Source organism: Pseudopodoces humilis, chromosome 8, assembly GCF_049639895.1.
Source record: "Pseudopodoces humilis isolate 2021_Gansu_Grassland_sample_001 chromosome 8, ASM4963989v1, whole genome shotgun sequence".
Lineage (NCBI taxonomy): Eukaryota > Metazoa > Chordata > Aves > Passeriformes > Paridae > Pseudopodoces > Pseudopodoces humilis.
The window spans coordinates 36,547,812-36,573,331 of record NC_142207.1 but is presented as its reverse complement, the minus strand read 5'-3'; the positions used below and the strand labels follow the sequence as shown (position 1 = coordinate 36,573,331).

General features: G+C 43.4%; 1 protein-coding gene across 8 annotated transcripts in view; it reads left to right on the top strand.

The window, feature by feature from the left end:
- AGAP1 (ArfGAP with GTPase domain, ankyrin repeat and PH domain 1) overlaps positions 1-25,520 on the top strand; it is a 308,125-nt gene that overhangs the window by 229,429 nt on the left and 53,176 nt on the right. For 4 of the 8 annotated variants that reach the window (XM_014261324.2, XM_088058486.1, XM_088058485.1 and 1 more), the window contains one exon: positions 24,023-24,100. The exons of the other annotated variants lie outside the window; for them this stretch is intronic. In XM_014261324.2, coding sequence (XP_014116799.1) covers positions 24,023-24,100 — 78 coding nt within the window. The remainder of the gene's footprint in view (positions 1-24,022; positions 24,101-25,520) is intronic. 8 annotated transcript variants of the gene reach the window in all.

The window sequence follows — 25,520 nt, the reverse complement described above, 5'->3', positions numbered from 1 at the left end:
CCCCAGCTCCATTCCCACCTCTGGACACGCTCCAACAGTGCCAACACCTCCTGTTACAGTGTTCAGACCTCTGCATGATCCTATCAGCTTCCACTGACTTTCCTCTTCTCACTTGTCTTCTGAGGTGAGCACTCTGTTCTGTTTGGGACTTGCCAGTTGTGTCTCAGGAGGGCCTCACTGGTTGTTAAATTCTGTCATTTTACAACATCTCTTCTCAAGCACAACCCTGCTGTTGAAAAGCGGCACTTTGGCCACAAGAGCAGAATCAGGAGTTTCCATGCAGGGCTCTGAGCACCCCAGAGCTCTGGGCATCCTTCAGCAGACAGCTAATCTTGCTGGTCCTTGAATCCTTGGCAGGGCTGGGAGGGGATGGCTGACAGCGAGGACAGGCAGCCTCGTCTGTCAGCGGGAGCTGAAGGAGAAGGCAATGAGGCGTGCTCGAGCTGCCTGTCCTTTTAGGAGAAGGGCGTCTCACAAAGAGTAATAGTGGTTGTACATTCCCATTAAGGACATCCTAGCAAGACTCAAAAAGGCTGAAGGGGCTGCTCTTTCCAAATCCTGGCAGCCTTTGCATTTTCTGGGACTTGTGTTGGTGCAAGGCAGAATCACCAAATCGTTCAGGTTGGAAAAGGTCTCAAAGATCCTCGAGTCCAGCCAGGTTCAGGCTGTTCTGGGTATTTTCTCTAAGCTGTTGAATGTCAGAGGAGCTTAGGCTGGATCTCAGGGACAGGTTCTTGCCCCAGAGGTGCTGGCACTGCCCAGGCTCCCCAGGGAATGGGCACAGCCCCGAGGCTGCCAGAGCTCCAGGAGAGTTTGGACACCACTTCCAGGGATGCCCAGGGTGGGAGTGTTGAGGTGTCTGTGCAGGGCCAGGAGTTGGATCAGTGATCCTTGTGGGTCCTTTGCAACTCTGGATATCCAGTGTTTCTATGATTTCCACATCTGTCTTGCACTTCAAAGCAGTTTTCAGTTCCAGTTATTTCCGTATTCTCCACCAGTTGGCTACAAATCTGCCCAGTGACCTAAAAGATTCCCTTGGGGATTTTTCTTCCCCCACCACAACATAGATTTGCACCCTCAGAGGATTACTGCACTTTTGAAGACCCCCAAATCCAAATTAGGCCATCAAAGATGATGTTCTGGGAGATGTGCAAGTAACTTGCTGCAAATGAGCTCCCAAAATCTGTGGTGGTAACTGTGTGAGAACCATGTCTTCATTCCTTCCTTCCTTCTGGAAATCCTGGGCTCCATGTGCAGAGGAGGAGGAGGAGGAGGAGGATCCTCCTGCAGTCGCTGTTCTCAGGCAGGTACAATGGATCAGAGTTGAATGGTGTGGGTAACTCTAGATTTCGTGTTGCCTTCCTTTGGCTCCAGACATGTTTCAAGTGTCAGCTTTCAAACAGCAATTCTGGGTTCCTTCATTTTCGTCTGCACCAAAGCTGAGGTGTTCAATGAGGTTTAAATCTGGTCTTCAGCAAACTCGAGCATTTTTACTGCACTTTGCAGGGCTTTTTTTCCCTCCTTGAACGTGCCTGCTTTGATCATTGACCTCTGCCCAAGTATTCAGATATCACGATGATGGACACTGAGCTCAGGGTGGTTCACCAATTCCAAGGACTGATGCTCATCCCTTTTATGCCCTTCCATAAAGGTCATGCTGATTCTTCTCTCTCCACACTATCTGCACATGCACAGCCCTCTCTTTCTGGGATGGGTTCTTTCATCTCCCTTGGTTTATCTTTCTGCAGCTTTTCTGAGACAATGCTCACAGCAACAGAAATGCTAAAGCACCTGTGCTGCACTTGGATGAAAATTAAAATTAAAATCGATTCCTATTTCAGAAAATCAGATTCTTATGAAATTTTTATATTTTTTTTTCCAGCACAGCGAAACCCAGGGAGAAGTTTTTCAGTTCTCTGTGCAGAACTTGTCACTGAAAAAAAACCCTTCGATGTTTTTGAGGGTAGCAGCAGGAATGCTTACATTAGGCAAGGTGCCAGCAACCAGCAGTTTTTTTCCCACCATGCTGCCTGAAGTTGCTCGGAGCAGGATTAGACAGAGCTGTGTTTCAAAGAGGAATGGCTGCTCAGAGCCTCATCTGTTTGGGTCCCCTTGTGCTGCTGCACTTCCTGCAACAGCCTGGGATAATAGGAAAGCTTTTCAGCTGGAAAACAAGCAGAAAAATTAAAAAGCTTTCTTGGAAATATTCTTCACAGAAAGATCTTTGCCAGTGTTTATTTTTCTTACTCTTGTTAAGTTTTAAGGCTTTATGGCTGTGCCAGCTTGAGCCTGCCTCCCCTCCATCCATCACTGGGATTTTAGGAAAGCCCCAGGCTGCCTTTCAGCATAGGGATCATCCCTGCTCTCCAAGTTTTTCATTATCAGATCTGGCCAGTGGGGCCAGCACAATCACATCCAGTGGGATGGGTACAGCCTCTCCTTCCCTCAGGGGGACCGTAGGATCATGGAATAGGCTGGGTTGGGAGGGACCTTAAATCCCATCCATTCCACCCCTGGGGTGGGACATTGGCAGGGACACCTTCCACTATCCCAGGGTGCTCCAAGCCCTGTCCAACCTGGTCTTGGACACTCCCAGGGATCCAGGGGCAGCCACAGCTTCTCTGGGCACCTGTGCCAGGGCCTGCCCACCCTGCCAGGGAAGGATTTCATCTCCTCTCTCAGCATCCTGGGGCAGAACCCCCCAAGCTCCGCGTGCGTGCGCGCAGGTGGAGCTGGGAAGCAGTGCTTGAGGAGCAGGACATGTGATCAGCAACTTCAGGCAGACTTTCCAAACTCTCTGAAATCCATGTTCCTCTTCATCATTTGTTTCTAAAGAAGTTTTTGAAGGACAAAGAAGGACCTTTTGTGTTTCTTCTCAGAACTGTTTTCTTAACACAAAGGTATTTGTTCTCTGCCCCTTGTGCAGTAATTGCTTTTCCTGGTGCTTCACTGCTCTGTGCAGTCCAGACCCAACTCCAGGTTCACACTTTCTGGCTTTTAGCTAAAGGATGAACCCCAGTTCACTAAGAAATCTTTTTCTTTCTCTTTTTTTTTTTGCTAGGCTAAACTGGTAAAGGTATTTAAAAAACCCTTGTTTTTTAAAAGCACACATGTTTTGTGTCACTGAGTGTTGAAAATGAGCCCTAGGTAAGTGGGAAATTAAAATATATTAGTTTGTTTTCTGTGGATGGAAGAACAAGGTTTAGTGAGACTTCTCATTTGTTCTTTTACCAATAAGTACAACTATCACTGCTTTCAGCTGGTGTCTCCCTGTGGCCCTTTCAGCCACCCCACAGCCAGAATGGTGAGGTGAACTGGGGAAATGTAGTTCTCTGTATAACATCTGAAATTGTGATTTTTAAAGTGGATAAATCAGAAGCAATACAGAGGGTCACTGAAATGTGTGGAAAACCTGTGGGCATTTCCCCTGCATTCTCCCACCCTAAGCTTTCCTCAGCATCTTGGTGATTTACCTGCTGGCATTGTACCCTGAGGTGATTGAAACGTTCTTGGCACCACATTGTGGTGTCCTCCACATAATTTTAACATACATTTCCTTGGGTGCAGAGGTTAGGAAATGTGGTTGCCACACTGAACTAAAAAAATTCTAATTTTTTGAGCATTTAAAAAAAAAAAAAGGTCATTTGGGATTTTTGGAAGTTTTATGGAAACAACTCAAGGAGCAGAAGTGGTATTGTTAATGCTAATACTTATCATAGGCTGTATTAAGCACCATGATGAAGGAGAGTATTTTTACTTGCTGCTCTTAGATATATATTTAATTTATTTTTTTTTGGCTTTTTATGGTCTGGAAGAAATCTTCTGACATTGTCAGAGGACAGCATGTTCACAAACCTTTCCAGCACAAAAAGCCCCAGCATCGTCACTGCCTTTTCTCTGAAATGTAATATCTTGACCTGCAGCTGCAGCAAGGGCAAAACCACTCACCTATTAAAGAGTTTATAACCTTTGGAATCAAATCCATTGGATGTCAAGGTCCTTGGATGGATTGTGTTGCTTGAAGTGATGCCCAGAACTAAGCTGCCACCAAAACTTCTTCAAGTAAAAGGTGTTCGGAGTCCATCAGAGGATAATTAAGTGTACAGCAAACAGGTGTTGTCCGTGTAGGTACACCACAAAAGTTATTCCTGGTGATCTTGCCATCCTAATTATTTCAGCTGGTCCCTATAAATCAGCTATCAATAATTACAGCCTGCTGTGTAAATGCTGTTGGGGTTCAGCAGCAACACAAAGTCTGGGGAGGAATCAAGATGGGAAAACAGTAACTCCTTAATAATTTCCTGCTTGCCTTTTTTTTTTACCTTAAGCTTTTCCCCTCTAGAAAATAAATACATAAATATAGAATTTTAAATCCCAGTGCAGACCCAAATCTTACAGAAGAGGAGTATATTCCCATCCTGTCATGCAGTATTTCTGTGCATCTTCTGATAAAAGGTTTAGGGACAGCAGGTTTTGCTTCTATTTCTGGTCTCTTTAAGTGCCTGATGTTTTAGGAAGTAAATGTTCACAGTTTTAAAAAATATTCAAGGCTTAAAGAGAGAAGGATACAAAGGTGGCATTTTGACTGCAATGCTGAATGAAGAGAAGAAGCATTTATTTGGAACTGGAGGCATTGGCAGGATAAGCAGATTTCTGGGAAGGTTGGGGGGTTTTAAACAGGTTTGGTTTAAAAATCCATTTAGGGTTACTGCTGAATTCACCTGTAGTTTGTTGGTCATCGTGTCATTTGTGTGGTCTTCCTGTACATGAAACATTTCAGGAATTACAGCAAATAACATTTTGCTGAATTTCTTACTGGACCCAAAAAAAAGGACACCCACTTCCTAAACCTGGAGTTTGATGAGTTTGCTTTCAGTGAGATTATAGGAATGTGTTCAGTTAAGTATTTGCGTCCTTATTTTGTGGATTATCTCGAAAGAGTTGCAAGCCTCCTCTGACCAACTGTTCTCTGCTCCAGCTGCTTTTTAGGAAACAATTTCTTTCAGTACCTCCCAAAACAAAGCAGGTCTTAGGGTTTAGTTGGCATTAAAAATGAGCAAAATAGCTAGCTGTGTTTTTCCTGCCTGCAAGAGAGCTTCAAAAGGAAAACCCAGCAGTGTGTGCCCATATCTGTTGTCCGTAATGCCAGATGCTTGTTTGAGCATCTGTGAGTTTATCACCTCTCCCTGTCAAAACACTCCTGGGCTCTAATTCCACTCATCAGCTGTGACTTCATCCACAGGAAGCTCAGTCCTGGCTGAGGGCTGTGCACCCAGGGGAAGCAGGAGGGCAGAAATTAATAAAACCAGCCCGAATCTTCAGAGCCTGGCTTTCAACCAAGGCAGAAAGGTCACTTGTTGGGAATCCTCGAGTCTCGGCTGCCACAGCCTCCCTGACATGAAAGGGTTGCTGCTGAAAGACACTTAAGTTGATGCTGAGGAGTGAAAGACAAGGGAGGTGAAGCTCATCTATTGTTTTAACCTACTTCATTGCAGGCTAAACAAGTTGAAAGATTCCTGCTTCCCTTCAGAAGCCGGGGTCGGGAGAGGCGGCCGGTTCCGCCTACCTGGTTGAAAGGAAAAGCGTCGCAGTGGTGGTCAGCAGGAAAAGGGGATTCTGGAAAGGATGAGGCCTGGGATGAATTGGTGATGGTTGCACACACTGGCACATCTGGAGAGTGAGGGAATGACAGCACTTTGATTTTATTTTCTACGTTTCCCTAAAAAATGAGTCCTGCTTTGAGCTCTGTGACAGCAGAAGGGCTCGCTGTGTATCCAGTGCCACGCTGGGATTTGGCCTGATTTTATGGGGGAAGGAAGAAGTTTTGAGTAGCTTTGTAACTGATTCACAACAAGTGACACCTTGGCATTTCACTGGCTTTGGGTAATCAGTGTCCTCAGCAATGTGCTGGCAGCTTGACACAGATGATGAGAATGGTTCCTGATGTCCACCAGGTGATGTTTGCAAGGTAGCAATGAGTGTTTGTAAAATGTTACTCCTGCTAGAGAAGTTGGTAGTTCAGTTCTTTAAATAAGAATGTCTGTTCTACAAGTGCCTTCCACTTTCTCTGGAGTGTAGGGCATTCCCATGATGAACCTATATACCTAAATTAAAATATCATAGAATTAGGTGATTATGTGTTAAAAAGCTACAGCCAGTGAAAAGGCTAAAATCAGGTAACTGTGCTCAGTATAACTTTGTCCTCCTGTTCCCACTGACCTCTCAAGGCAAAGTGTCACAGTTTCGATAAACAGGGTCTTTTGGTGTAGAAGGAAGATTGAGTTTTTGAAGGATGCCTCAAAACTCATCAGCTTGTTGGAACTGAGCTCCCAGTGGGAAACGGCATCCTTTAAAGAGTGCAAATAATTCCCTTCAGAAGCCCTGGGTGTGGAGGTTTGCCATGGATAGCTCAGTCCTGGAATTCAAGGGGGATTGTGTCAGGTCTGATTTACCTAAGGCTTATTAAACATATCAGCTCTTGGCTGATAAGATCTCATAATCAAGAGGTACACACAGAAAAATTACAGGCTGTTAATTCATTTTTAGTTGCAAATCCCTACATTTTAGTTAATTATGGATTTAGTAACAACCTGTAGATGAAGAAAGATTTACCTGTAGATCAAGAAATATTTTTGCCACTTATTGTTTTGATTTTTTATCAAAGTGTTTGTGATGTCTTTTAAAAAACACGTCCAAAACTGAGGAGAGTGGCGATAAATATGAACAGTTTTACTAAATACATGGCTGAATGTGCATATATTGGCTGCAGGCTGAAAGAGTAAGTTCAGGTCAGATGTTGGGAAGGAATTCTCCCCTCTGAGGGTGGACAGGCCCTGGCACAGGGTGCCCAGAGAAGCTGTGGCTGCCCCTGGATCCTTGGAAGTGCCCAAGGTTACACCGTGCTTGGAGCAACCTGGGATAGTGAAAGGTGTCCCTGCCCATGTCAGGGATGGAACAAGATGAGCTTTGAGGTCCCTTCCAACCCCAGCAATTCTGGGATTCTGTGGACATTGAGTCTTTTCATGCAATGATGATGTTCAAAGGGTAGGTTTGAGGAGCAGCCTCCCAGTGTTTGAAAGGGAACAAATCCATGAGGATGGGGTTCTCCATAGGGAACACCAAGTGGAGAATGCTGTGGTACAGGATTTAATCTGCTGGAGATGGTGGGAGGTGCCAGGCCTGGAGGAGGTGATGGAGGTGCTGTAGGTGGGAGTTGCTGGAGATGGGGCAGATGTGTTTCCCTTCCTCTTTAGCAGTTTTCCCATCACTGGAGCCTTGTCCAGTTAAAAACCACAACTGAAATCATTCTAGTTCCCATGCTCTGTGGTATTGATGCCATCCCTGTAACAGTAGTGCTGAGCTCTTTATTTCCAGCTCCTGGCCAGTCAGTCATTTCAAACCTGTGTTGTTTTGTCAAGTTTTAAGCCTTAAATCAGCTGAAGTCCCTGCTGTAGATCCACGTGCCCTGTGTGAGGTTTCAGCACTGAGCTTGCTGTTATGTTTATTTTATATCCTGTGCTTTAATCTCCTGTTTTCTGTCCCTCCACCTTTCTCTTTACAGACCAGTTACTTGTGACAGATGTTATGCATCATATGTGGTGTGTAACTCCAGGAAGCAGTAGGTAAAAAGGGAAACTTGAACAGGCCTCATCACTGACATTTTCCACCAGTTCTCCCCACCCCCGACTCTAAAAAAGAAAAAAAAATTAATAAAGGTTTCTTTTGTGAGCGTGAGCTGGAGAAAATTGGCCATTTGTCTGTGAGGTAATAGGCTTTGGGATAATATGAAAATCTATCAAATGATTAAATTCAATGACATTAAATCACAATTCATGAAAGGAGAATACTGCACAGTTTAATTCTATTTAATTTTTGAGGGGGGAAAAGAAAAAGCCCTTAAAAAAAAAAAAAAAAATTTTGTTTGAGTTTCTCTTAAGCTGATTTCTCTGTGCTCTTTCTTAAAAGTGCCTTTCTAGTTGCCACACAGTGATGTGATCATTATCTGTCACCTCGTCGCCTTGCTGCCTCAACACGCAGTAAAATACAAAAAAAAAAAAGAGGGAGGGGGGGGGGAAAAAAAAAAAAAGGAAGACCAGAGGAGCTTGTGAAGTATGACTTCCTATCCCAAGACTCATTGCCTGCGATTCGTAGCGCTTGACAGTAATGATCTTATTACAGTACTCTGGACCTTGAAGAGATTTCATGAGGAGAGCGCGAGGACGAGGCTCCGTGTAATCAAGTGGCGCTGAATATTCCACGCGGTTTTGATCACACACTGATTGGGCACAGTTTTAGCCCATCTTCCAGTCAATTATGCATGGCCCCTCGTGCTCCTGTGATAGTCAGAAACATTGATGGCTGTTGTCTGGGGGTAGGGGCGAGGCTGGCAGCCAGCCAGGGGTTTGAAGTGCAGTCATTCCGGGAGAAGTGCTTTTTAGTTGGAATTGATTACCTTTCTTTGGGTTTTTGCTTAATGGCAAAACTGTATTGGAGAGGGCTTCAGGTGAAAAATGGCCGTATTAGCCATTTAGAGTAGCTGAACTCCTAGTCAATTTTTCGCTTTCCCCTGTTTCCATCTAATTTATATTTAATGATGTACCGTTTGATAATATTTGAGATATTTCATTTCCAGTTGCTGCTGAGCACACATGTTGAGCACATGTTAAATGACAGCAGATCAGCATTCAGGTTTTAGGAATTAATCCAGTTTAACCTCCAGGCTGCCAGAACACGTCTATTTTGGCAGCTGTGCCGGGAAACATCGGGATTGTCTGCGAGAGGTACGAGGCTGACGTTCCCAAGCAAAGCCAGGGCTGTTTTTATCCCGTAATGAGGATAAATCCATGTGCTTTAAAAGAAGCAAAAGGTCGGTGGCTGGGTCCTTCATTTAGATTCTCGTGTCTCAGAGGCTGATTAGGCTGCTGTTTATCTCTTCCCCTATGAAAACGTCACATCTTCCTTCATTCAGACGCCTTCAAATGAAAATAAAATCATTAAAGCCGTGCCTATCGAACTCCAGGCACCAGAGGAGGAAATACTTAATTGTCAGTGATGCTTCTTGTTCAGTGCCACCCCTCTGGTTTCTCACATTTGAATATCCTGCAATTCCTAGTTTTTGGATGCATGTGTGGTTCAAAGAGATGGGAGTAGGACTTTATACTAAGCTGGAGTACAATGCTGTATTATCCGTGCATCAAATGAAGAGCTTATGTTTGGAATGTGCTGTGATAGGGGATGGAAAAATGCAATTAAAATGCTCCAGTATCACCCCAAATTTTTATTTCTGTTAATCAATATCATTTTTCTCCACCTGCCTGAAATTCTTGCAGTCCTGCAGGCTCCCAGCCTTTCCTGGAGGTGTGTCTGCCACTAAATGCCCCCCTCATGGTACTGCCCCTCTTCTGCTGCTTTCCTTTTATTTGGATTGTGGGTGGTATTTTCCCTAAAACTAAGCTCAAATTGGCCAGTTCCACCCCTGAAAAAGCAGCTTTTAATTAATTTTTTTTTAATTTTTTGGAGGATTCTTTTAAATTCTTTAAATCAGTTCTCACCTCCCACATAGGGGTCAGACCAGAATTCCCAGCAAAAAAATGTCATCTTGGGTTTTGCTCTTTGAAACAGAGCTGATGGGTTTTGTTCCGATGAATTTGGGTTCAGCTATTGTCTGAAATTCTAGATCCTGGTTTGGGGGGAATTTGTGCCTGTTTTGTAGTTACATTTTACTGCTTCCAGGCAGCTCAGAAGAGCTATGAGGACCTTTTTTTTTCCCCTTCCTTTGGAAGAGAAGCTTCTCTGAGTCTGTACTTGCTGAGCTGTGTGTGCTCATCCCTGTGCCAGCAGCCAGGGGTGTTTGACTCTGGGGCCTCTCGGTGCATCTTCGCTGCTCAAATCATAATAAACCTGAAGGGCAGCTAGAAATATTCCATCTTGTCTCCATCAGGGAGGTAAAATCCTTGGAAAGGTAAACTTTTCAAGGGGAGAAATTCTCCCCTGTTGGTTCTGTTGGGACTTTCTTGCAGCGTGGGCTCTGTTGTTTGAGCCCAAACGTGCTCACCCGAGGGCCGGGAAGAGGCAGTCATGGAACCGATTCCACGGTGACAGAGACATCACCAGCTCTGTGAGGCTCCCTGAATCCCAGCAAATCTCCCATTGGAGTGGGACTCGGGGATGTGGGGAACACCTGTGGGCTTTTTTCCAAAGATGATGGTTTTTTTTAGGCTTGGATTGTCACCGGGGAGGCTTCACGCGATGAGAGGCGCTGTGGCCTTGCCGGCCCCATGTCCTCCTTGGGCTTTCCAGGCCAGCATTGACATGGCTTTGGCTCCTTCCCCTCTGCTCCAAATCCCTCTCCTTAATCCAGGGAGGACGAGCTGCACTCTGGTGATGGATGACAAAGCAAAGCTGGAGTGTTTCTGCCTCTGCTTCGTTTGACAAGGAATTGGCAGCTCCAAGACTCTTTAGGTTCCCTCTTCTTTCCGCTTCCCACAGCTCTTCCCTTTGGGACTTCAACAACAGTGTTGCAGTGGTCCTGCAAGCTTTTCAAGGAGAAAACAGTTTTTAATAAAGGGTATTTTACTTTTTAAATCCTCATTTGAAAGTTGTTAGTAGTGCTGGCTGGTTTGTGACCATCGTAAACACCGAGGTGATGCTTTGTAGTGGCGAACAAAACAAAACAAAAGGGATCCAGCCCATTTCCAGACACCTTGAATGCTTTAACCAACATATTGATACATAAAAGGGCAGTTCATGGTTTGCTTAACCTTAAAATTGGAAGCAATATTATTACTTTGGGCTCAGCATCAGCATTGTCACACACATAATCACTTTTTGGTTGGCTGGCCACCGTTCGGTGCATGGCTCGGAATGGGCAGTCAGAAATAACTGCTTGCTTTTTTTGTTGTAAATAAACACCATTTTATGGTGAGATCTTGTGTTTATCACACAAGAATGACCCAGCAATCTGAGCCTGGGAAGGTGGATGTAGGGAAAGAAGTCTGGCAATACTTACCCAGTGACTAATGTACATTTTTGTCCCAAAACTAAGCTCTCATCCATGGTAATTTTTCCCATTTGGAGATCTCTAAAATATCACCGAGGATTCCTGAAAAATAATTTTCAGGAAGACCCCACTTGCCAAGCAACATACCTGAGTTTCATAGAATACTTAAGAGGCCTCAGTGTTTAATTAAATTAGAACAAACCTAATTGTAATAAATCATAGACTAATATGTGCTTAATATTTTTAATAATAAGGTAAAATGTAAGTTAATGCTCACCAGATTACCTAAAGACTCTGGTGTGAGGATCCATAGTGATTACAAGGAGAATGTGAAAATTGATTAATTTTTAGTGATTTGTCAGCTGCAATCTTTATTTTTCAGTCTCTCTGTGTACAATTAGACACCAGTTTGTCCAGGCAAACTCATTAATTATTAGGTCACCACTGCTAATGGTTAAACTTTGGATCCCAGATGTGAAGTGAGAAGCTGAGCCTTGGTAACGTGTGGTGGAATGGAATGTATGGGAATGATGGGGAGGTTTCCCTCTGTGGAAGAGGAAACCTGGGCTTCAATTTGTGGTGTGATGTTAGACTTTATTTTATTTTATTTTATTTTATTTTATTTTATTTTATTTTATTTTACCTTACTTTATTTTATTTTTTGAGGGTGGACTAACAGAGCAGGTCTGCATAGAATCCCAGAGTCACAGAACATCAGGATCTGCTATAAAATTCCATATACACAAGTTTTTAAGTGCAGCAGTGTCATTTATTGCTAAGTAAAGAGTGCAGGATATGCCCAGAGCTGTTATGACGTGAAAAAATAACTGTGGAGGAGGTTGGAAATAGGTCTTTGCTTTTCTCTTAAACATATTGATGATTACCTGCTGCCTTTAGTAATAAAAATATCAATACAGCTCATCATTCTTTCTTTAAGTTGTGGATATTATTGAAAAGCTATTCCCAGGGGAACAGCTGACAACACTTTGGAAATACTTGTAAATAATCCATTAATAATGAACTCCTGAATCATGAATAATCTGTCCATAATGAACCTTGCTGCTTCCCCACAGAGCTCTTCTTTCTTTTTTTTTCTTTTTTTTCTTTTTTTCCACGAATAGTTCTTTCAGCCTTTTGATTTCCTCCACAGCCTCTGAGTGGAGGAGATGTTCCTTTTACATATCATCAGGCCCCATAATTTGTCATAATCCTACTCAATGGCTCGTCTAAAAAATGTGAAGGGACACTGTCAGGGTTGTTAGGCACAAAGTTGAACCTGCAACACTTGTGGTAAAAAAAAAAAAAAGCAGAAAAGATTGACACAGACTGTCCCCCAGAGCCAGAATAAAATCCAGAATGGTTTTCTGGGCAGCAAAGGAAGGTAGCACTTTGAATCTCTTTGAGTCTCTGCTTGTCAGAATTGTGCTGGGCTTTGGTCCTGCTTGGAGGAGGATGTTGAATATACAAATATACAAGGAACATTCAGAGGATTCTTGTTCCTTCCAGTTATCCTTCCAGAGAGAAGTAGATCATGGAGACCCTGTGAAATACAGAGGAGTTTTGTCATTTCAAGGCAATGCCACACTCATCCATGTAGGAATTGTTACCTCCTAGCTCTTAGTCCCTACTGGGTGCTCATTTTTTGCTGGGTCTGTCCTAACACATCAACTCCAGTTTGATGGACAAATTCAAAGTGAATTTTTTTTAATCATCTCCTTTTTTTTCCTCCCTCCTAAAAAGCTTTGTGGAAAGAGGTGATGGAGATTCTAATCTGCAAGTAAAAGGTGCCAGACACCTCTGTGATTGGTAGTTTTAGTCAGAAGTCCAGCCACTTTAGCAAGGGGGTGGGAGGGATGGACTAGGCTGAAATGAGAACTGTGGGAATGCTGAGAGATGAAGTAGAAGAAATTCCCTCCAAGTGCCTGTTTCTGTCCCAGCTGTCCATCTCTGGGGACAGGTTTCATGATTTCCCCTCCATTTTTTGGGGTGAATCTCCTTCCCTGTGCCACACCAATCAATAATCAATGAGGTTCTCCTCTTTATCCCTTACAGTAACTTTGGAGCACAAATTGGTTACTCAATTTTTCAGCACACACAGCTTATTCCCATTCCAAGCAGGAAAAGCTGACTGGATTTGCCACAGCATTTTTACAGGTTTTGTGTCCTCTCAGTGACAATACAGCTCAACTGGGGACAACATTCTGTCACTCTGGGGGAACCCAGGAGTGCAGGGTCTGACCAGTAACTCTGATTTTCTCATCAGCTTTTGATTGCACCTTGTTTTACCTGGTTATTTTATGCTCATTTTCTTTACCAAACCCATTTGTCCTTGCCCACCAAGCAAGTCCAGATATGCCCACTGAAGGAAATAATCTGTATCAACCTTTATTATATTTGATAGCTCAGCTTTTTGGCAGTGGGTTTGTATTAGTGTGTTGTGGGGGGTTTGTGCCATTTCTGTACCTGCAAGTTAACTCCACTGGAAAGGTCATGTAATTTTGAAGGGATCTTGTAGCAGTGGGAATATTGCAGAGAATTGGAAAAACCAAAAAAAGGATATTATGCTTGTAGTTGAAAGGAGGGAAGGGATCCTGAAGAATCTGTGTATTATTTGACCTCATACTGCTCCTCTGTGAAATCCTGGGAAGGCTGATATGGGATATGGATAGAAAGCATTTTCCATTGGCAAAGTAATAGTTGTCCAAGTCTCTGACAGGAGATTGTCAGGGAATAAAAAGCTGAGCAATTTTTAATGCCACATTGTCACAAGTATCTTTCAAGAGCAAATACACTGAGTTAGACCTGAGATCACAAGAAGCAGTTGTGAATGGGGATTTTTTTTTCCTTGCTTCCCATGATATCAATCATCTTTATACTCCATCTGCATTTCTCCTGCTACTGGGAGTGCAGCCTGTAGGATTTTTACCACTCCAGAGATCTTTTAGGCCTTCTGAAGGAAATTCTTGCTGCTTGTAGTTTATCAGGTGCTCTTATCCCCCTCTCCTCTGAGTGTTCTCCTGTGTGCAAAAGGAGCTCTTGTCTTTCTGTGGCCAACCCAGAGATTCCTCTGCTGGGGCTTTGTGTTCTCTGTCCATGTTTAGATGGGATATTGGGAAGAAATCCTTTCCTGGGAGGGTGGGAGGGCACAGGGTGCCCAGAGAAGCTGTGGCTGCCCCTGGATCCCTGGAAGTGTCCAAGGCCAGGTTGGACATTGGGGCTTGGAGCAGCCTGGGATAGTGGAAGGTGTCCCTGCCCATGGCAGGGGGTGGCATGATTTTTATAGACATGGAAATGATTTTTTTCTTAATGAGAAAAATGGCAGATTTGGGGTGAAAAGCTGAATAATAATAGAATAATGCAGCCTTGTGGAAGCTCAGCACACTGAGGGGTTGGCTGTGTTAGAAGGAGTGGCTTGATAAAATAGGTTTGACTTCTACAGGGAGCAGGATGCTGCTGATACAACCAATGAGAGAAAGCTGCTGTTGATGTGCTGCTTGTAAATTTAAAACTCCATTCATTTCTCAAGAGACAGAAATCCTGGCCTGTTCTGCCTCAAAAGCAGCCCCGTCCCTCTCTCCCAGCTGAGGGCAGGATGGGATTTGCAGTGCACAGTGATAACACTCAGCAACATAACAGCCTTGACAGCTGTGGGTGATGCTGCAGTTTGGCTTTGGCCATCAGGTGAAGTCCATGAAGGATTTGGAGCCTTGTGAAGTCATTAAAGCCTCACTGGGATTGATGATTTCATCTCTGCGCTGGAGGAGCAGGGCTGATCTCCCGAGCTGTGCCTTCCTGCTTTTATCAGGATACTCCTTTCCCTGCCCCCCAAAAAATAAAATAGCACCAAAAAATAAAATCCATGGGATTGATTTGGGGCTCAGCCTTGATCAAATGCCAGCGTTCAGCCCCTCACGCCGGCGTGGCTGCGTTGTTAGCGGGGCCCGACGATTTGGATCCTCCAGCAGGAGCTGCCATATCCGAGGTGGAGGTGTGTGGAGATGAACTGGTGTCTGTCCAACCATTTGTCACACAAATAACAGTGCCAGTGCAGTGCAATACTATAAATCATTTTTTTCCAGGATTGAAACCTTTTATCAGTTGTGTCACTTCCATTATTCAGTAAGCGATTAGTAACAGGCGTTGTGGTTGAGCCAGTTAGTGGTTAACAACTGGGAGCTGTGGCTCATAAGGGAGCCTGTGACAGCAGCAGCTGATGTAAATTCAGGATTTAATATTTATCTTTGCAGGCCAAATGCAGTTGTTACTCAGGGTTTTGCTGGAAAGGTGAAAGGCAGCGCGACTTTGGTGTGAATCAATTCATGGCTTGGTCCCTCAGCCACTCGGTGTTTGTGTGGGCCCTGCCTGACATGTTCTAAATATGCAAAATAACAAATCCCATTCTCCTTTTCCTGGCTTCATTCCAGAGCTAACCACAGCAGCTCCCCAGGGATTTCCAGCAACCACAGCTTTTGAAAAAAAAAGTCAAATTACAAAAGTCAAATTACAACCTTTGTGTAAGAGCAGCCACAACCGTGAGCTGGATGGATTTGTGCAAAGATCTGAGCAGATGCAAATCACAAACACCTTCAGCTTCATGGTTTTACATTTTTCACTGGTATTGTGCAAATTAACATCAAATCTGAGGAGTCCCACCCAACACCCAACAGTGAGAGCAGCTTCTTGTGGGTGAAGCCCTTGGAAATGCAATCTGTGGAGAAGAGACAAAATGTTCTCTCTGGCCTAGGAAAGAATTTTTCTGTTCCCACTGGGTGTCTCAGTACTTAATTTCTCCCTGGGATGAGGCCTGGGTTAAGACTGCTTCCCCAAAGAGACTGAGACCTGTGCAGTGAGTTTGGGAAGATAAATTGGGAAGTTTGTAAACTTCTTGTGAAAATTCTGTGCTGCTTTGTCCCATTGCTGGCTTGGAGGTGGCTGTTCATTGTGCAGGTTCTGAGGAGTTCTAAAATGCAAATGAATAGATTTATCCTAAAATGGTTTGGTTTGGATTGGAGGGGATTTTAAAGCCCATCCAGTTCCACCCCCTGCCATGGGCAGGGACACCTCCCACTATCCCAGACTGCTCCAAGCCCCAATGTCCAACCTGGCCTTGGACACTTCCAGGGATCCAGGGGCAGCCACAGCTTCTCTGGACACCCTGTGCCAGGGCCTCCCCACCTTCCCAGGAAAGGATTTCTTCCCAATATCCCAGTTTCCCTCTGGCTGTTTTAAGCCATTCCCCCTTGTCCTGTCCCGTTTTTTGTTAACACAGCAAAGTTTGTGAGTGTTGTGGGTGCACTACTGGGTAGGGACTTCTACGAAACTCAGAGCTCCAGGGAACCCCCCATGCTCAGGTTGTCCTCCTTGTACTGAAGGACCCAACATCTGCAGGTCTGTGTTTTCCATTTTAGCCAAGACAAGGAACTGGAAGTCTCCTTCTCTGTCAATGCAGGGTGATGCAGAAGCTCAGGTAAAAGGGGAGATGGTCATAAAGGTCTTTTCCAGCCTAAATGATTCTGTGGTGGCTCTCCTGTCTTAGCATGATCATTCAGGTTTATAGAGAAATAATCATCACAGGTGGCTGAGCACTTTGTAGGGAAAGGTCTTGACACAATAAATCTCCAACCAGGATCTTTTCCAGTGAGGAATCCCTACTTCCAAATGAGAAGCTGCACCACAAGCAGAGCAACATTAACACCTAACACTGGCAGGCTGGCTCCTGCTTATTTTCAGTGATGAAAATTCACAAAGAATTCATGTTTATGTTATATACACACATATATGAGGTTTGTATGTTGTTGTGTGCCTCAGTTTTTATCTACCTAGTGTGAGCTTACCTTTTGCTGTAGGGTGGATGATGTGGATTAAAGGTGAGCAAAAAAAAAAACAGTAATTCTGATTTCTCTTCAGTAGTTTACATTTCAGAGTAAGTCAAAGCTGTAATATCAAAGTGACACTGATGCCTAGCCTGGGCACTGGGAAAATCAAATTCTTCATCACTTGTATCTACAAAAATCTCAGGAAATGAGAGCTGGAAGAATTTCATAAACATTGGCGCTCCCTGGGTCCCAGCTCAGTCTTGATTTGCTTCCTATAAGACACCTTGGCAAAAGTTCCCTGGATTCTTCCCCCAAATTCTGCTCCTCTTCAGCTGCCCCATGCTGTGCTTTTTTCCTGATCTTGCAGATGCAGTGAGGGGTTTTAGTGCAGGTGCATTTCACGGTGCAGAACTGCTCTTGCAGGGGGACTGCACTGGGTGAACCCTTCCAGCCCGAGCTGTTCCCTGACAATGGCTGCTTTGCCAGGAAGGCTCTCAAAGCCTGGTTTTGATGTCCCATCGAGCAGGGTTTGTTGTCACAGGTGCCACTCCCTCCAGGTGCAGTGTCCCTGGGTGTCCCCTTTGATCCTGGAGTCACCTTTGGCTGCAAGGTGCAGAGCTGGGAGGGGCTGGTGTCCAGTGCCAACCCAGGTGCTGCTGTCACCTGAGCTCCCGTGATGCTGGTGACAATCATGAGACTGACCCCAGGATCAGGATCATTGGATAGAAATGTGAATATCTTTGAAATTCCAGAGGGTCCACTATCTTGGATCAGATAGAAAAGGCTGCTCAGGGAAGTGGTGGAGCCACCATCCCTGGAAGTGTTCAGAAAATGAATATTGGTGGCACTTTGCTGTTGGGCTTTGTGGCATTTGGTGAAACGCTGGACTCGATAATCTTGGAGGTCTTTTCCAGCCTTTGTGAAATCTAATTGTGTGGCCAAGAAAAAAAAAATGAATTCTGTAAATTCTGTACAACAGAAAAAGTATAATAGGAGTTCATATTTAGGGTTGAGGCTCAGATGTAATGGCACAAACTGCTCTGTTATAAATCAAAAATAAGCCAAGGTGCACTGTACACTCCTGGATAGCTGGTAATTAATGCCTGATCATTACATGTTATTCCAGTCACATTTCCAGTTGTAAAAAATGTGAGAAAAGCAATGGAATGGAGTCAGAAGCTCTGCTTGTTCACTGCTTCACTCACCTGGAGTAAATTAATAAGGATTTCTTGCAATAAAAATATTAAAATGCATTTAAGACAAATTTTCAATAAACACGTTTTGGGGGGAGTTGTTTTACATTTGAATTACTAGAGTGGGGCAGCTGGGGTTTACAGCAAACTGTCATGTAGCATTAAAAGTGAAAAAAATCAGTGATGATCTTGACAAATCCCATTTTGTCAGGGAAATTTTTTTTTTTCCTCTGCAGGAAAATCTCTTATGGTTGTTTTGTGGGGTTTTTTAGGCCAGATGTGGACAAAAAAGCGGTGGCAGGGTGACAAACTGATTTTCCTTAATTCCATAATAGCTCAGCTGGCCTGGTGAAGTCAACCAAAATTGGAGGAGCTAACCTTAGGAATGCTCCCAGCCAAGGGCTTGTTTGGCAGAGCTGGAGCTGGGGGTCTGGTGATCACAGCCAAGCCACTCCAGCCCCGTTAGATAGCAGGAGTCAGAGTCATTAAATAATTATACCTTTGATTAGCTGCTTTAACTGTTCACTGCCTTTGAAATATGATAGTATAATTGAAAGCTTTTATTAAAAGACAGTTTTTCTAGGTGGTTGAAAAGGATTTTTTTGTGTGTGTGTGTAGAAAAGAGACATAATTTTCTGCTTCGGATAATGAAAAACTGAGAAAAATGTTTCCAATTACCATTTCCTTTTTGTCAATTGGAATCTTGTATGTTTATAGTGTATTGGAAAGGCACTGAAATCATTTAGTGAGTCCTTTACCTACTGCAGAAGTTTGGATGGAGAAATATCACAGGAGGGGGAGGAAAGAAAAAGAACTAAAAACATTTTTTAATAATGTTTAATTAAAGTAACTTTTTTCCCCTGTCACCAGCAGAAGTATGAATGTGTTTTCATTTTTTTCCCCCTTCATTTGAAATGTTCAAAGCTGAAGAGAAGCCAAATGTAATTAACTATTAATATGATTTGAAGTATTACTTTTAGAGTGTTTTGTGGGTTTAAAATAGAGCATGGGAAAGGATTTCTGTTGCAGAGGAAAGAGGGTTTTTTTTGGTCCAGATACAATTCTAGTTGTGCTTGGGAAAATTTCTATAACTCAGCACTTTTCTTAATTTGCTTTACATCAGCTTGTTTTTTCTGAGTGTTCTGGAGTCCAAAAGGGGACTTCATATGTAAGAGTTGTTGCCATATGTAATATCTCCTGTTTCCCTATTTTTTTAGTCTTTTGGGACATATGTCCTGATAATCCCTCCTGCTCCAAATGCTGGGAAACTTTAGAGTCACATTCAAGTGTTCTAAGACAGATTCATTGTGGAAATCTGGTTTAGTAAATAGAAAAATAGTGAACATATTTATCATCCCTTCCCCTGGCAGGGGTTGGAACCAGATGGTTTTTAAGGGGCCATCCAACCCAGACCATTTTATGAGTCTGTGTTTTGTGTAAGATCCATGCACTTTGTGGCATTTCTAAATTTTAAAATTTAGTGTTGGGCAGATCTTGAAATGCAGTGTATCCAGTTCATTTTACTTAGAAATACATATTTATGTGTAGAGCTATATTAGATAGGCCTGGGGTTTGTTTTGAGGTTTTTTTAGCCCTTTTTTGAGGAATTTTTGTCATTTCTGCTTTCACATAGGGTGTGACAATGTCAAGCCCCTTCACAGTCGCAGGGATAAATTTGCATGATATGAGAATGCCCTGAGCTGCATCTTAATGAAACCATTTCAACCCTCTGACCAAAGAGTGGGGTCTGGTTGGACAAGTTGCTGACCAAGAAGAAAGCAAACTCCCCAGCCTGCCCCTGGTGTAACCACACGTGCTGCAGGAAAGCTCGAGGAAGAGCAGGGGCAGGGCTGAAGTTTATCCCAAAATATTCAGCTTTGCCTTCCCTCCGCCTCTTACAAATCAATTTTCCTGGGCAAATGTCATGCAGGTGTTACCTGGAGAAGCTCCCCTGGCCTGTGCTGTGGGAGGAGGATTTTCCTCAGGATTTTCCTCAGCTCCTCCTGGGTGTTTGATTGCTGCACACCCAGAGCAGAGCAGCGTTGCTGGGGTGCCTGGCCGGTGTTGTTTCAGTCACACGGGCTCTGGGAAGCACATCCCTTCCCCCAGCCTAGGTGCAGAGATCCTATTATTTCTGATAATTGATGCTGAGGGCTGTGGCGTGCCTCATTTAATCAGCACTGCTCAGCACACTCCAGGGATGTAATTCATGCAGGCTTCCACCTCCAACATGGCTGGTGAGGCTCGGACACGCAGCCGAGCGGCCACAGCAGCTTTTAATCAGCTAGCTGAGGAGTGTTTATCTCATCAGCAAAGAGCAGAGGTGGCATTAGCACATCTGGAATGCCTCACTGCAGCACTGCAGGCAGGTTTGCAGGGTTAGACTGTACATGTGGACACTCTCCCAGGAATAAAAGCGTGTTTCTGCATATCAAAATGTCAAAAAGAACTGAATTGGAGCGGGTTGAAAAGGGTTAATGCGGTGTTTTGTTGACTGTAGTATCCTGAGCATCCTTAGAGAGCTTCCCAGGTAACAAAAAGATGTGTCCTCAGATCACACTTGGGTTTAAGCCCTTCCTACAAACACCCCCTGCTTTTGGAAATAATGCTACGTGATCACAGTGGTAGCAAACATATTTACTACAGACTAATCAAAACTAGGCAGGACAAGCAGATTCATTAGCAGAGAATAAATAGCAGCCCTATTAAAGAAATCAAACACAGAAATTCTGTCTGTTAGGGGCTGCTCACAGCTGTAAAGTTATTGCCTGAGCAAATACAAAGAGAGGTGGTAATTGGGAGTGATTAAGTTTAATTGATTCCCAGTTCCTCCATATCTTAACAAAAGGCTGTCCTGAAGCCTCCTATACCAACATACCTCTTCTCACTCTGAGATGTGCAGGTGTAAAAGCTCCTTTTACACAAATTGGGATAGTGCAGCTCACAGGGAGCGCTCAGAAGGGTCAGCAAAGGGATGATCTGTGTCCCCAGATCCAGCTGGATGTCCTGCCCGAGCTGCAGCTGCCACCACCACTCTGGTCAGGGACAAGGAAAACTTCTCCACTGAAAGGTGCTCAGGCATCAGAACAGGTGCCCAGGGCAGTGCTGGGTCACCATCCCTGGAGGTGTTCAGAATCAGAGTAAATGTGGCATTTTCTCGTGTGGCTTAGTGGCCATGGTGGTGTTTCTTCAGATGCTGGGCTTGATGGGGCACCCTGGACCGTCAGTATCCCAGGAACAATACTGTTTGCCACTTCAGTCAAAGTTAAATTCAGTACTGGGAAGTTGTTAACTGCATTCCAGATGTTTGAGAAAGCTCGCCTGGTTTTTTTTTCCTGGAATCTTTAGTTAGAAATACCTCTTGGTGGTGTTTTTGGAAGAAAACACACTTCCAGAAACTTCTTCAAACTCAATCTGCCTTGAAGATTTTTTTTCATCAGGGTGTTGTGCTGTTAGATAATGAAGTATTTCTTACATCATTTTATTGGTAACCAAGTTGGGGTTTATTTAATTAAGCATATATATGATATAGAAAATAGATCTGGATAATAAACACAGATGTAGATATATAGGGAGATCTAGATGATATGGATGATATGGATATAGATTATAGATATACACAGATACAGATATACATGATATGAATATAGATATAGATTATATAGATACAGATATGGATATGGATATGGATATAGATATAGATATAGATATAGATATAGATATAGATATAGATATAGATATAGATATAGATATCTCTGGAGCTGGCAACAAGAGCTTTTGCTGGGTTAACTGTGGGAGCAGGAAGTGAACCCAGAGCAGACAAACTGAATATCCTGGGAAATAATTCAGAGACAAAGCAGGCAGATAATAACCTGCAGGGCCTGTTCCAGCAGTTGTGGGTAACTCCAGTGTGTAATTCCAGAGGCAGGTAGGGTAGGATGGCTCTGCTCTCCCTGGCACATCAATCACCCTGCAGAGGCTTTGCTTTGCAGTGTCCAAACCCTTATTGAATCCTCAAAGGCAGGAGAGCACCTGGAGGAAGCAGGCAGGAGCCTAATCAATGCTAAAGGATGCACGTGGATGGATCAGGAGCTCAGCATCTCTATGGATAAAGTCTATTTGTTTAAAGGGAAGGGAAAGGCCTGACACTCAACACATTAAAATGGATTATTTCATCAATAGGTTAATAGAAAAGCAGGCTGCAGGTTCACTCCTGCTCGCACAAACGTGCCATTAAAGTGTGAAAAATGGGAAAGACACTGGGAAAGGGTCTCTGTGCACTGGAGACCATCTTCCTTTTCAGAGGGGTGCCAAACCTCGATTTTGCCTATTTATATGTAAATGTTTCAGAGGAAAAACAAGTTTTCTGCAGGGCAATTGTGCCTCTCTAGTGTGGAGACTTCTTAAATAGGCCTTAAAATGAAGGGGTTTTTCCAGCTTGAAGGATGCACCCAATGAAGGCACTTCAGGATTTGATGATGTCACTCAGAATCCAGTCCTCATTTTCTGTATGGAGCATTAAAGCCTGCTGATGGCTTTATTCAAATCATACCTAGCTTAAGTCAGGGTGCAGTCAAGAGGCAGTGCTCTTCCAGCTTTAATTCTTCTGCTGAAAATGGAGCTTTTTGTTAAAGCCTGGAATTACTTGGTGTTCCTTTTCCCTGGGAGCAGCTGTTCCATCTGAGTTCTGTGGGGCATTACAGAAACTCCCTCATAAATATCGATGGAAATTTTTTAAATTCTCATTTCCTGCTCCTGGCTCTGTTTTGGGGCGTTGATGACATCCTAAAGAATGATGACATCTGTGGTGGGAGGGAGAAGGCTCTGAGGTCCCTTAGAAGACTTTTGAGTCCAACCACCAACTCAGTACCATCATGTTCACCCCTAAACCCTGTCCCACATCCAAATGTCATTTACACACTCCCAGACATGGTAATTCCAGCAGTTCCCTGTTATTCCAGTCGCTGTCGGGTGTCCTGACGCACTCGGATGTTTCATCTGGTTCCTGTGTGATGAAACCCAGCCTAACCAAAGTGTTCTAAAGATTCTAAAGAAGGTAAAAATGTGCTCTCCCCTAATGAGCCCAGGAACAGAGCGCTTTTGAGCCAGATTTTCTGATAATTGTGAAGCAGAGGATCTCAAAGTTTGGGTCAATTCTAATAAAACAAAGGTGTTGCTATTCTCTGTAAAGGGTAGACATCTTTTTTTCCCTCTTTCTAAATAAACACTTAAACTTTGCAGTGGGGGAGGAATTTTAGAGGAGCTTAGGATAGTGGAAAATACCCCTGCCCACAGGTGGGACAAGATGGACTTTAAGGTCCCTTCCAACCCAAACCATTTTGGGATTTTATGACTCTACTTCCTCTGAGCTCAGTGCTACAAAGAACATTCGTTGGTACAAGGATTTAAGGTCATTACATCATCATCTCAGTTTCTAAAGGTGATGATGTGAAAAGGAGGCTTAAGGGTGAACTCCAGGCACCAAGTGATCCCCACAGGCTTTTGGAGGAAAAGGAGCTCTTGTCTGGCTGTGTTTTGTCTTGAATTAAATCACATTTTACAGTAGCTGTTTCATCCAGTCCTGTATCTTCTGCACAAATACTTCCTGCCCTTTTTTTTTTTCCTTTTTTTTTTCTTCTTTTTTTTTTTTTTTAACTTCTGCTGGTCTGTTTTGTCTATTCCAATAGCAGATCCATTTAATCTTGTCAAATTGTGTCATGTTGACTGAAAGAAGAATCACTCTGAATGACTGAATCCGAGGTTTTCCACATTGGCCCTGGATTGCAGGGGCTGAGTGGTCCTTGTGTGCATTTTCTCTGTGTGTGAACAGGCTCGTGCTTGTATTTTACTTTACATGCTTTTTGATGTTTCTTTTCTCCCTTTTTTCATTGAAAAAAAAAAAAAACAATTTTTGTTTTTTTCTTCCTCCCCCTTCTTTTTTCTTTATTTTTATTCTCTTTTTTTTGTTGTTTTTTTTTCTCTCTCTCTCTTCCCCTCCTGCTCTCTGGACGCAGCCAAACGCAAAGCTTGGAAACTAAACCGTGTTGGTAGCCTGCGAAATATTTACAGCAGCAGCAGCACCAACACCGAAGGTAACAAACACACCCGTCCCAGACAAACACCTCCTCTCTCCCCACCTTTTTTAACCCACTTCTCCAAAATTTCACCCTCCTTGCCTCTCTCTCCCTCTCCCCCTGGAAATGAGATTTGCCCCAAGCATGCGTGTTTGTTTCCACCCCGTGTTTGCAGAGTCATTCCACTTGGTCTTTTCATCTTTCTGTTGGTGCCTTTTATTTTGCCATTCATGTTCCTTTCAGCTTACTTAAATTTTGACCTTTCCCTCTAGTCGTGGAGTGCTGATGTTTAAATTACTTCAGGAATCCATTTTCTCCCTTTATTTTATTTTTTTTTAAGAGATACATATATATATATATATATTTTCCCTTTCTCCATGTGGGCACAATGTAATATTTCCCAAGTTATTACCGTTTTTAAAAGTGTTAGTATCAGGTGTAATGATCTGTAGCCAAATACAATAGTGTGCCATGACATTTAAGTAACAATCTTAATTTGTTTTGTGCAAGCCTTCTCCATAATGCTCTTTGCAGCTCTAATCCAGAGGCGAGACAGTGCCGGGTCATTTGCATGTGCTACTCTTGCTTGTAAATTCTGGATATTGTTGTATTTCTAAAGGTCACCCGGTGCCAAAGTTCACAAATTGACTTACATTGCTTTTTTTTTTTCCCCCACCCAAGACAGCCATCATGCCTTTTGTATAATAGCACATGGAATTTTATGTATTTATTTCCCCCCCTCCCCTCTCCACCTTCATTTGAACAACACAATTATAAACTCCCTTTTTTTTTTTTTTTAATACATATATATTTTTATTATTATTACAAATGTCAAAGGTCAGAATGACTCAGAAACCAAGCAAGGAGGAGAGGGGGGAGGGAAAAAAAACAACCCACCACCACCATCTCCAGCAGCATGGAAGAGGGATGGTGTAAGGAACAGGGAATGCAAAATAGGTCACAACTCAGTAATCTCGCTATCAGGGAGGGGGATTTTTTTTTTCTCTTCACTTAAGTGCGAACCAAATGGGTCAAGTAATCGCGAGCGCATGCCCTAACACTAATTGACTTATTTTGGAATGATTATAACTGTAATATTTTTCTTAATGTCACTGTTTTCTGGGCTGTTGATTTTAGTGATTGCCAAGCGGTGGCATTAAATCTCTTGTAAATTTTAAATTGCATGCTATTTCTGTAAACAAGTCCCTCTGTTCACATCCTGATCATTAACCTTTGGTGATTTATATCACCGTCCTTTTTTTGCACAATTACAGCCCAGGCTGCTGGCAGGGGCCTGGCTCTCCCTGCCAAAGTGTGCACGGGAAACAAAAGTGGGGTTTTTATTCCAGCTTGTTAAGACAGCTTATTTTATTTTGTTTTAAGTATAATCTTATTTCATTTTTCAGCCTAAGTGTAAAATTATTGCCTTTCAGAGCTC